General features: G+C 44.0%; 1 protein-coding gene and 2 long non-coding RNA genes across 5 annotated transcripts; 2 read left to right on the forward strand and 1 right to left on the reverse strand.

Moving 5' to 3' along the window:
- Positions 1-1,309: 1,309 nt before the first annotated feature.
- ankrd34a (ankyrin repeat domain 34A) lies at positions 1,310-9,404 on the forward strand. 3 transcript variants are annotated; one of them, XM_019264590.2, is made up of 4 exons: positions 1,310-1,697; positions 2,717-2,953; positions 5,207-5,300; positions 5,990-9,404. In XM_019264590.2, the coding sequence occupies exon 4, from the start codon at positions 6,074-6,076 to the stop codon at positions 7,673-7,675; it is 1,602 nt and encodes a 533-aa protein (XP_019120135.1). In that variant the 5' UTR covers positions 1,310-1,697; positions 2,717-2,953; positions 5,207-5,300; positions 5,990-6,073; the 3' UTR covers positions 7,676-9,404. The 3 variants fall into 3 exon arrangements, with proteins under 3 accessions (XP_019120135.1, XP_027131113.1, XP_027131112.1); XM_027275312.1 differs by lacking the exon at positions 5,207-5,300; XM_027275311.1 differs by lacking the exon at positions 1,310-1,697 and having other exon boundaries at positions 2,678-2,953.
- A 446-nt stretch (positions 9,405-9,850) lies between these two features.
- On the reverse strand, positions 9,851-12,206 carry LOC113744676 (uncharacterized). Its single transcript, XR_003461731.1, has 4 exons — positions 12,109-12,206; positions 11,847-11,897; positions 11,391-11,523; positions 9,851-9,979 (listed from the first exon to the last, which is right to left on the reverse strand). It is a non-coding gene; the product is annotated as an uncharacterized LOC113744676 (long non-coding RNA).
- On the forward strand, positions 11,747-12,267 carry LOC109139813 (uncharacterized). Its single transcript, XR_002042326.2, has 3 exons — positions 11,747-11,888; positions 11,971-12,072; positions 12,151-12,267. It is a non-coding gene; the product is annotated as an uncharacterized LOC109139813 (long non-coding RNA).
- Positions 12,268-12,574: the final 307 nt, after the last annotated feature.

Consider the following 12,574-nt stretch of genomic DNA (forward strand, 5'->3'; position numbering starts at 1 on the left):
ATTTACTGCACTCTACTGCATTTATTTACTGCACTCTACTGCGTTTATTTACTGCACTCTACTGTGTTTATTCACTGCACTCTACTGTGTTTGTTTACTGCACTCTACTGCGTTGATTTACTGCACTCTACTGCGTTTATTTACTGCACTCTACTATGTTTATTTACTTCACTCTACTGTGTTTATTTACTGCACTCTACTGTGTTTATTCACTGCACTCTACTGTGTTTATTTACTGCACTCTACTGTGTTTATTCACTGCACTCTACTGTGTTGATTTACTGCACTCTACTGCGTTTATTTACCGAATTCTACTGCATTTATTTACTGCACTCTGCTGTGTTTATTTACCGCACTCTACTGCGTTTATTTACTGCACTCTACTGCGTTTATTTACCGAATTCTACTGCATTTATTTACTGCACTCTACTGTGTTGATTTACCACACTCTACTGCGTTTATTTACTGCACTCTACTGTGTTTATTTACTGCACTCTACTGCATTTATTTACCGCACTCTACTGCGTTTATTTACTGCACTCTACTGTGTTTATTTACCGCACTCTACTGTGTTTATTTACTGCACTCTACTGAATTTATTCACTGCACTCTATTATGTCCATTCAATGCACTGTGAAAGCAGAGATCACACTAAAGACATTTTTTCAGTTAAATTCAGTGACTTTACAATAAATTCAAATGATTTTATTAACAGATTTAAAGTGATCAGAGTAATGTGTTATTAAAAAATATATATATATGTAGTCCACTTACATTACTTACATCATATTACTTGCATTTCAATTATATCAAAATTTCCATCCATTTCAATAACATAGTTAGATTTACTAATAAACTTAATGCGAAGCAAGTAATATGATTTATGTAATAGTACTAAATAAACTCAAAATGACTGAATTCATTTTCTCTGTTGGATTTGGACAAACAAATGTCTTTATTAATATTGAATTTAATGCATAAATCTGGTTACTACTACACTACTGTGTAGTGGAAGCACTTTGAGTTTATGTAATTCAATTGAAAATGAAAATTTTCTATGCAATTAAAATACATAAGTAGTATAAATATTTTTTTAGTGTGTTTGTAAAAAATTTACCAAATGTAGAAAATCTGTTACATTTTGAATTTAGATTAATTCTCCCTTGTTGTCACTTATGTTACATTTAAGTTACATTTGTTACATTTCTGTTTTTCAGTGATTTCAGAAAAGAGAGCGTCCTGAAAAAACAGAATCTGATCTGGGTTCACCAGAAGAAAACGAAATAAAGGCAAATTAAGTTTTACCAGGAGTTTCCTTTGGCGTGCATCGTCCAACCACAGCAAAACAAGAGGAGGAGAAGAAGAAGAAGAAGACGAGGTCAAAGAAGAGGACGAAGAAGAAGAAGATATGCTGAGTCAGACGGAGAGAATGTGCTCCGCTCTGATTGGTTGAATCAGAGCCTGTAAACACAGTCGAGGTCATTCACTCTGTGCATCTGTGACCTTTGACCTCTGCAGTTTGTACATATAAAGGTTAATATTCAGCAGGTTCAACGTGTACATAGATTATACATCATACAGTGTTCACATGTTCTGATCAATGGCTGCAGAATCTGACTTCAGCTGCGATCAGAAAGGTTCTGGATCCACCGGACCAGAACTGACAAACTCAGCTTGGACCACCAGAGTAGTGAACTGTGAGAACAACACTCTGATTTATTTACTTGGATTCTCTAAAATAATCCGATTACTGTTGTTTTATTTGATTTATTTGTGTTCTTGTTGACTGATTATTAATGTTTATACACACTTTATGCTAAGCTAACCGGCTAACATGAATCAAAAAAGCACTTTCATGCTAATTATTGTGTGTGTGTGTGTGTGCGCGCGCGTGTGCGTGTGTGTGTGCGCGCGCGAGTGTGTGTGCGTGCGTGTGTGCGTGTGTGCGTGTGTGTGTGTGTGTGCGTGTGTGTGTGTGTGTGTGTGTGTGTGTCAGTGAGGGAAAGAGCTGTGTGTCACCGTGGGAACACTTCTGCAGGAATCCAGCACATCTGTTGCCATAGAAACTGTGTTTCCATAATAGCAACAGTGTGTGTGTGTGTGTGTGTGTGTGTGTGTCCTGCAGTATTTTATTTTTATCATCACTTTAACAAGAAAAATGTTTATTATACATATATATGTAAATATATACCTGTCTATTTGTCTCTCTCGCTCACCTGTCTCTCTCTGTGTGTCTCTCTCTCAACTATCTCTCCCTCACCTGTCTCTCTCTCTGTATGTTTCTCCCTCACCTGTCTCTCTCTCTGTATGTCTGTCTCTCTCTCTGTCTGTCCCTCACCTGTCTCTCTCTCTGTATGTCTGTCTCTCTCTCTCATCTGTCTCTCTCATCTGTTTCTCTCTCCGTATGTCTCTCACCTGTTTCTCTGTCTGTCTGTCTGTCTCTCACCTGTCTCTCTCTCTGTGTCTCTGTCTGTCTCTCACCTGTCTCTCTCTCTGTGTCTCTGTCTGTCTCTCATCTGTTTCTCTGTCTGTCTGTCTGTCTGTCTCTCACCTGTCTCTCTTTCTGTGTCTCTGTCTGTCTCTCACCTGTTTCTCTGTCTCTCTGTCTGTCTCTCACCTGTTTCTCTGTCTGTCTGTCTGTCTGTCTGTCTGTCTCTCACCTGTCTCTCTCTCTCTCTGTCTCTGTCTGTCTCTCACCTGTCTCTCTCTCTTTAAGGGGTTAATACCCGGTGGGGGGGCCGTGTGTTGGTGCTCCTCCTCCGGGCTGTGGATCAGCTGTGAGCGGCTCTGACAGGAGGAGGAGGAGTGTCGGTGCAGCATCTCCTCTCAGTAAACACTCCGCAACCCGACGGTAACGGTCTGTAACGGTCGGTAACGGTCGGTAACGGTCTGTAACTGTCGGCGGTAACGGTCTGTGACATGATGAAGATGAAGCTGCTTCTTGAGCTCGGCGGTAAGAGGACAGAACATCTGCATGTTTCCTCCATCTCCATCTTAACGGCTCCTTCCGGCGTGTGCGTTGCAATGTGTGTGTGTGTGTGTGTGTGTGTGTGTTGCAGTGTGTGTGTGTGTGTGTGTGTGTGTGTGTGTGTGTTTCCAGTGATTTTAACGCTTTGATGTGATAGTCTGATGATGATGCAGTAAAAACGAACCAGAGTGTGTGCATCAGCGCGTGCACGTGTGTGTGCATCAGCGCGTGCTCGGTGCTGCCGCCGTTAACTTCGCAACCGGTGTGTAAATATAGAAATGACTGCGTCAGAGCGGCGGGATGACGTAGAACCATCCGGTGAGTGAGCCGCATTCCTCCACAGAGAGACAGACAGGTGGTTACAGACAGAGAGAGACAGACAGGTAGACAGAGAGACAGATATTAGTTTTACTTGAATGAATTATTATTTTTTAATCTCAGTTAATTTTGCTATTCTTGCTTTGGCCAGATTGTTTAAGGACAGACAGACAGGTGTGAAGTCGAGGTCACCTGAGAACGGTTCATCTGACTTTGAGCCCTGAGATCTGTCTGCAGGCTGCTTCACCAGCTGCAGAGCCGAAAGTCTTGGGAGCTTCAGTGCTTCCTTTCCTGTCTCCTTCAGAGGACACACCAGACAATCCTTTACCAAAGGAAAGGAGATAATGCTGTTGCACAATTCAATGCTGCAGCTACAAAAAAAGTGCTGAGTCATTGAGAAGCAAACAAAGTTCCTGAGCAGAGCGTGTGGATAAGAACATACGTGTTGACGTGATGTAAAAACTTTGGTCATGAAGTGTGTTCTGTTGTTGACTGTGGAGCTGATTGACAAACGTTGTGTCAACGCTATCAGACGTTGTTAATAAGTTATCCTGAACATTAAATGAATGTAAAACATGAATGTGACATTAGTGTGTTTAGTTTAGGACGAGTGTTTAAGAAAAGTGTTTAGGACGAGTGTTTAGGACAAGTGTTTAGGACGAGTGTTTAGGACAAGTGTTTAGGACGAGTGTTTAGGACAAATGTTTAGGACGAGTGTTTAGGACAAGTGTTTAGGACAAGTGTTTAGGACAAGTGTTTAGGACAAGTGTTTAGGACAAGTGTTTAGGACAAGTGTTTAGGACAAGTGTTTAGGACAAGTGTTTAGGACAAGTGTTTAGGACAAGTGTTTAGGACAAGTGTTTAGGACAAGTGTTTAGGACAAGTGTTTAGGACAAGTGTTTAGGACAAGTGTTTAGGACAAGTGTTTAGGACAAGTGTTTAGGACAAGTGTTTAGGACAAGTGTTTAGGACAAGTGTTTAGGACAAGTGTTTAGGACAAGTGTTTAGGACAAGTGTTTAGGACAAGTGTTTAGGACAAGTGTTTAGGACAAGTGTTTAGGACAAGTGTTTAGGACAAGTGTTTAGGACAAGTGTTTAGGACAAGTGTTTAGGACAAGTGTTTAGGACAAGTGTTTAGGACAAGTGTTTAGGACAAGTGTTTAGGACAAGTGTTTAGGACAAGTGTTTAGGACAAGTGTTTAGGACAAGTGTTTAGGACAAGTGTTTAGGACAAGTGTTTAGGACAAGTGTTTAGGACAAGTGTTTAGGACAAGTGTTTAGGACAAGTGTTTAGGACAAGTGTTTAGGACAAGTGTTTAGGACAAGTGTTTAGGACAAGTGTTTAGGACAAGTGTTTAGGACAAGTGTTTAGGACAAATGTTTAGGACAAGTGTTTAGGACAAATGTTTAGGACAAGTGTTTAGGACAAGTGTTTGGGACAAATGTTTAGGACGAGTGTTTAGGACAAATGTTTAGGACAAGTGTTTAGGACAAATGTTTAGGACAAGTGTTTGGGACAAATGTTTAGGACAAGTGTTTAAGAAAAGTGTTTAGGACAAGTGTTTAGGACGAGTGTTTAGGGCGAGTGTTTAGGACAAGTGTTTAGGACAAGTGTTTAAGAAAAGTGTTTAGGACGAGTGTTTAGGACGAGTGTTTAGGACAAGTGTTTAGGACAAATGTTTAGGACAAGTGTTTAGGACAAGTGTTTGGGACAAATGTTTAGCACAAGTGTTTGGGACAAGTGTTTAGGACGAGTGTTTAAGAAAAGTGTTTAGGACAAGTGTTTAGGAGAAATGTTTAGGACGAGTGTTTAGGACGAGTGTTTAGGACGAGTGTTTAGGACAAATGTTTAGGACAAGTGTTTAGGACAAATGTTTAGGACGTTGTTTAAGAAAAGCGTTCTTCTTCCTTCTCACACAGTCTCTGAAAACAGCGGCGTCCACTATTCCATTTGCTGGATGTCTGAAAAAAACGTAGCTTCAACACACCCTGATGACAGACTGACTGCAGACAGGTACAAAGTCCACCTGTACCTGTGTGTTCTGTGTGTGTGTGCGTTGTTTGTCATTGTCATGTTTTCTGTCACCTGAAGCTATAACTTTATTAAAGTCTGTGTGCAAAATGATAAATAAACACTGAATGATCACAGCATGAAAAATGTTTCAGTGTTTATTAGATCACCTGACCTTTAACTCCTCCGGATCTCTCACCTGAGCAGGTGTTGACAGTTAGTCTTTCAGGTCACATGTTCAGGTTTAATGTATGTGTGTGGTTTTTCATCATCATCATTTCACTCGGTGTGCCTTTGGTGTTTGTCGCCTCTGCTGTTTGCTCTCTGACTCATCAGTGATGTCACTGTGATGTCACTGTGTACACCTCCAGGTACAGACAGACAAACAGCCAGTTCAGCCTCTTTCATCGTGTCTTTTAGGATTTATTGACTGAATACAGTTTTCTGACACGCAGAGACATTTATCTGTCAGCTGATCCATCTTTCATTAGACGATACTTCAACCTTCCAGGTAAGAGTCATGTGCAGACGGCACCTGTACAGACACTGCTGGTTTATAAAAAGCAGTTTATCGGTGTGGACACGTTCTCGAGGTTCTCAGGTTGTTCCTCATGTTTACCTGTTACATCCCTGCTCTGCTAAGATAGTGGTAAATGTCAGATAAACTTACCTCTTGTGTGTTTCTCCTGCAGATCACGTTACTTCTCATGGAGGATGGACAGGCAGCATTAAGCTAGCTTCTAGTGGACACGAGGTCTGAGGTGAAACAAGGGATCATGGGAGATGGAGGACCCCTGCAGACCGAGGGGAATGCTCTCCTCAAAGCAGTCTTCCAGGGGAAGCTGAGGCTGACCCGGCTGTTGTTGGAAGGTGGAGCTTACATCAATGAGGGCAACGAGCGCGGGGAAACTCCAATTTCTGCCGCCTGCTTAGCGACCTACGATGACCCGCAAACCCGGCAGAGGATGGTCAGGTACCTGCTGGAGAAAGGTGCAGATCCAAACATTCCAGACAAAAGTGGGAGGACGGCGCTGATGCACGCCTGTGCCGAGCAGGCTGGAAAGGAGGTGGTCTCTTTCCTGCTGGAGAATGGAGCTGATCCCAGCCTCAAAGACTACTCCGGCTCCTCCGCCCTTGTCCACGCAATCAACAAGGGAGACCGCGACACTCTGCAGGTGCTGCTTGATGCCTGTAAGGCTAAAGGCAAGGAGGTGATCATCATCACCACAGACACGTCTCCGTCAGGTACCAAGAAGACCAAGCAGTATCTCAACTCCCCCCCCTCACCAGGTATCGTGGACAAACTTTCCCCAGCCTGCATGTCTCCCTCTGAGGTGGAGATTGGCACCTCCTCACCAGCAGGAGACAAGAGCAAAGACGAGGAGGGCATCTTCAGCTTTGCTCTCACCTCTGCTTTACCTTTACCTTCAGCTCGACCTCCAGGAGAAAAGAGACCTCCACCACGCAAACTGCTGAAGAGGTTAAACTCGGAGCCCTGGGGCCTGGTGGCACCATCAGTGCTGAGCGGGGTTCCTCAGGAGAGGGTTGACGGAGGTCTTGAGGAGGAGGGCAGCTGCGACCTCAGCAGGACGATCGCTGAGATTAATGGTCTGTCCATCACAGATCAGGTCAGACCTCTGTTGTCACGGCGACACAGCATTGAGACTCACGACCCCTGTTCCCCAAAACTCATTGACCGGTCCTGCTCTGAAGACTGTGCAGCTCTTTCTGGTTCATCCTGGGCTGATAAAGTCCAACAGCACCAGATCCTGTACCGCAGGAACACTGCCCCAGAGTCCCAGGAGAACGCCGGTGGACCTGGGGCAGTTGTGGCCCGGGCCCTGGCTCACCCCAAACTGACCCGGATGGAGCACTACGAGTCAGATACCCACCTTTGCCCAGAGTCCATCCCTGGATCTCCAGACTCTGGTCGGGTTTCTGTTGAGCGGCGGAGGTACAATGCCTCACCCCTCTCCCTGGTCACCAGCTCCTCCAGGGAGTCTCTGGAAAATATCTCCAACTCGGTTTCCCCCATCACCATGCGCAGACGTCCACCTGGACTCCTGGAACGCAGAGGCTCCGGGACCCTCCTGCTGGACCACATCTCCCACACCAGACCTGGCTTCCTGCCTCCACTCAACATCAACCCCCAGAGACCCATCCCTGATATCCGGGCCAATGGCAAGCCCACATCCCCCATCCACTCTGGGCACAAGATTCTGGTCCCTGTGGCCCCGGCCTCGCCCAAACGGGGCCCCGACTTTAAGATGAAGAAGAAGCTGATGAGGAGACACTCGATGCAGACAGAGCAGATGAAGCAGCTCTCCACCTTCCAGGAGATCTTGGCCGAGAAGGTCATTGAGTCCAACGGGGATTGATGACGGGAGGTGTTGGAGCAGGGCATGATGGGTAGCTGCAGAGACTTTAAGGGTGATCATTTACTGTGACGCTCAGATCATCACGTCAGTGATCTGTGACATTTAACACCATGATCTGGAGGGCTGCACCAACAAGGACTTTTTAAACTACAACCTGAGGGTCAGTTCATCAAATTAATGTAAATATACAAAAAAAAATCTTTCTTTCAGCATCAAAACTATACTGTAACACAAACATCACTTAAGTCTTCAGTCCAGAGGCACCATCAGATCCTCCACATAACTTTATGTTCAGGTCCAAAATAGACCCATCACAGCACGTGCAGCATTAATCTGTTTTGAGTTGAGATGATAGTTTTTGTGGGTGCAGCTCTCCTCTTTCTCCTCTGCTGGACCTCTGAACCTCAATCGTTCTTTCCCTTCAGTCACAAACTGATGAACATTGTTTGATGTTTACAGATGCATAATTTGCACTGACTTTTTGTTACAGCGACAGATGAAAATGTGAAGTTTACCTGATGAAACTGGTCTGAAAACAAACTGTCGTATTTATTTGAATCATTTATGAGCTCCTGTTCTGACTGAAGACATCAAACTACCTACTGCGCTGTATGTTCTGTAATTATCTGCACACTCGTCAATAATATTTCTGTCAAAGGTCTCTGAATGAATCGTCTTTTTTTACAGCGATGTTTGAAAATGTGACCTTTTGATCAGTTTGTGTTGAGATGAAGTCAAATGAAACGTGATTTTCTTGTTCATGAAATTCCAAAGAAGTCATGTGGACGATTTGAACCAAAACCTGCTGAGACTGTAAATACTGTAAAGAAGAGCCTGGACTGAAGCACTTCATCTGATCGGACACGAGAGGCCACCTGTGTCCAGAGAAGGGCCCACGATGGGGTTAGCCTAGCTCAACACAAAGACACTTACAGGAAGTGCTGCAGTGAAAGTTTCTGGATGATGAAGTGATGTTTAATTAGCTGAATTAGTTTAGCTCAGCGGTTCACAGTATCTTCAAGTCTCTTCAGTTCTCTGTCCAATCAAAGTTCACCTGCCAGGATGGTTTGTGAATTCATGTGTCAGATCACCAAAGTAGAACTTGAAGATTGATGAATTGACTTAATTGACTTATCTTTATGCTCAGCTAGGCTAACAGTTCCACCCAACTCCAGTCTTTTCACTACGCTAGGCTAAAGCTGGACATGTGTTTAGGTAACCCTGGACAAGATTTACAGAAACGTTAAATTTTGATTGAAGCAAATGTCTGATTGTCAATTCAAGTTTGACTGGAAAATTTTTCAACATTCTGCTAACTCATTCGTAATGTTGAGTCGATGGTTTGAAGCCAAGCTATTAATCGTGATGTGTTTCCTGCAGGTGAGTCTCCAGGTGAACTTTGTGACGAGTGTGTTTGGGTTTTATTTTGAAGGGCAACAACAGAGTGTCTTTTTTGTTCTGACAAGTGAATGTCATTCAAAGGTGTATGACATCACCTGTGACACATCAGAAGAGGGAAGGGCTTTAGCTCAAACTGTCAAGGCACACCACCTGATTTCTGCTGCAGCTGAGACACTTTATACAAAATCTGGAACTGATCCAGTCTGACCCAGCCTACACTGGTTTAAACTGGACAGGACTGGTTTTGACTGGTTGAGACTGGTCTGATGTGGACCGGGTCATACAGACTCTTGAGGTTTGGACTAAATCAAAGTATTTTTGTAGAAACTGTGTGAATCTATTTTTCTTCTTCTGATTGTGAAACTAAATAAAAAACATTTGTTTCATGTTGAACATTCAAACTGCTGCTGACCACAGTCCATTAAAAAAAAAACACTTCCTCTCTGGACAGGAAGTGATGTCATATGGGATGACCTCATGGCCAATCAGAGAGCTGCACATGTTTAATTACCTGCATCATCTTATCCAACATCATATTGAGAACGTCAGTGTGATCAAAGATCTGGAAACTCAGCGACAACGTCCAGATCAGTGCCTTTGGACTGAATGATGTTGGTGGTGGTTCTTAATTTTACACTGGGATGATATTCGTACCAAAGTTTATTCCAGGCTGCAAACCTGCAGATCCTCTCCTGGTTTTAGAGCTGTTTACCCAGATACTGAACAGGTCATTTAAGTTTGTCCATCCAGTCTGTGACCAGGTCCCCCGGCATATCCAACACATCAAACATGGACTCCATCAGGATGGTTCCGTCAGTAACTTGGGATTTCAGACCGGAGGTGGCTGAGGGTGAGCACGAGGTCAGAGTACTGACCCTTCAGGTTGGTTGCTGGAGGAAGTGGCTTTAAAAAAAGACGTCAGGTTTCAGAAAAAGGTTGTGAACAAAGAATGCCAGTTTGGCAACAAGAAGTTAATTAATAAGTTTAATGTCCAACCAGAGAACAAAGAACAACTTTTTTTAAATGATTGAACTTCCTGGTTGGCACGCTGTGACTGTTCGCAGGTGGGTGCTCACGTGGTATGTCAAGGAGCTCAGTTATGAAGCAGCACATCACAGCAGCTGCTCTCAGTTCATCTCCGACATGTCGGCATCTTCGTCTGCAGTGATGGCGGGCGGTTGTGACAGTAGTAACCCATGTGATCACGACAGCTCAAAACCCACCCAGCTCTTTGGGTGAGAAACACAATTTGACCATTGTACTACTTGTTACATGTGATCAGATAAACATATTATCTGTCATCCCTGCAGACGGTGCAGATCATCATCGGCCTGATGGACTTCCTGTTCGGGATCGTCATTGTTCTGCATGTGGACACTGGCAGTTGTCTCTGGTGCCTTTACATGGGGAGCTCTGATTGTGAGTCTGAGTTTTTCTGAGACTGAAGGTGGACTCGGCTCTCCAAGTGACGTTTTACCTGATAACAGTGTCTCTATTTGGACTCTTGCAGTTCATCATAGCTGGATCTGTAACAGTGGCTGCTGGGAAGTCGATGACCCATTGCCTGGTTAGTATCTCATTATCGCTGTGACATTACTTTACTACACACCTGCAGCTGAGGTATTCATCGGATCATCCATGTTTTTGTTTCCTCTCGTCTTGATAATCGTCTTTGGTTGGTCACCATGCTGAGTGCTCTTCTGTGTTCCAGCTCCACTTGGTCCAAAATGAATCCTCTAGACTTTTAACCAACAGCAGTGCTGGCTGACCTGGTTACCAATTAAATGTAGACCTATAAGCCTCTGCACAGCCCCACTCTATAATATTTTAATTATTACTATGCCCTCTGACCTCGATGACCTCTGAGGTCTACTGACCGAGACCTTCTGGAGGTGACCAAGTCCTAGTCCTCTGAGTTCCTTTAGTCTGGAGATGGTTGTTCTGACATGTTTTTCCTCCACAGATGGACACAGCTGTGGGCTTCAATGTTTTGGCGGGAGCTGCTTTAGCTGTCACCAGTGTCATCTACATACTGGATGCTTTTGTATTTTCTATGATCCACTACAACTCATTGATGGTGAGACATGTTGGTTTGATGTTGAACTTATCAAATATTATTACTTCACATGCTTAACATTTTAGGAGATGGATTCTGTGGTCCAGATGCTGTTGTCCAGATGTTTTCAAACAAAATCAGTGAAATAGTTGCTGCTGTGTGACTTAGTGCTGTAAAGCGTTACGTACTTCTCCCGACCCGGAGCCCAAAGTTACATAGTGTGAGAACAGACGTACGAATGACGGAGACACCGTTCACCTGATTACAAGTTGCCCATCTGAACCGTTTCTTCATCAGCTGACTTCCTGTTTTGTTCCTTGCTTCAGATTCGCAGCAGAGGAGTTTCAGGTGTTTTGGGTTGTTTCTCCGTCCTCAGGCTCTGCATCTCAATCTAGATGGTAAATAGGCTGTAATTATAAAGCGCCTTTCTAGTCTTCAGACCACTCAAAGCGCTTTGACTGTACATATCTCATTCACAAATTCACACACATTCATACACTGATGGCACTGGCTGCCATGCAAGGTGCCAGCTGCTCATCAGTTTGAGGAGCTAAGCATTCATTCACATTCACACACTGATGGAGCAGCCTTCAGTTTGGGGTTCAGTATCTTGCCTAAGGACACTTCGACATGCAGACTGGAGGGGATCGAACCTACAATCTCCTGATTAGCGGATGACCCGCTCTACCTCCGAGCCACAGCCACCCTACCTACCTCACCGTGTTTGGCTGCAGTCGCTGTCAGTCTACAGATCAGGTGAGACACCTGTGTGATGTCACAGGAAGCAGATTTTACCTTCAGCATGTTACAGGTTAAAATGTCAGTCTGTTGTTTTCAGCCACCGACTGTCGCAAATCAACCAATGAGGCCGCTGCACAGATGGTTCTTTCTGCATATTAAGCCCCATCCATCACTCCACCCCCTTCAGACAATGGCTGAGGTGTGTCATCATGAGGTCATGTGACTGGAGACTTACCTGTTGTTTCACCTGTTCACACTCCTACTTCACTGTTTACAGATGGTGAAGGCTCAGGAGTACAACACCACCATCATCTAACACCACCTCCACCTGATCCCACCCTCTGCCTGCTGAAGAACCAATGGATGATGTCATCACATACTGATGATGTCATATGTGGACAGAAAATGTGAAACTGAAACCTGTGTTTGATGTAATGTTTGAAACTGTTGCTAGGAAACATCTGTAACATCATCCAATCAGGAACAGCCAACTATGTAAACAGGAAGTCACGGTAGCATCTGAGCTTCTGTCTTCAGGAGGAAATGAGTAAAGATGTGATTATGTTATTATTATGTTATTATGTTATTATTATGTTAATATGTTAAGCTAACTGATGCTATTGCACTTTCAGCTCAGATCTTAGCATGCTAACATTAGCTTTGTCAGTCGGTTCAATTAGCAGCTGTTTGAAAAAAAATCT

The sequence above is a fragment of the Larimichthys crocea genome, unplaced genomic scaffold (genome assembly GCF_000972845.2).
Source record: "Larimichthys crocea isolate SSNF unplaced genomic scaffold, L_crocea_2.0 scaffold100, whole genome shotgun sequence".
NCBI classification, from domain to species: Eukaryota; Metazoa; Chordata; class Actinopteri; family Sciaenidae; genus Larimichthys; species Larimichthys crocea.

Bases quoted from the DNA above. Each gene is read 5' to 3' on its own strand.
- ankrd34a (XM_019264590.2), top strand. From the start codon at position 6,074: ATGGGAGATGGAGGACCCCTGCAGACCGAGGGGAATGCTCTCCTCAAA.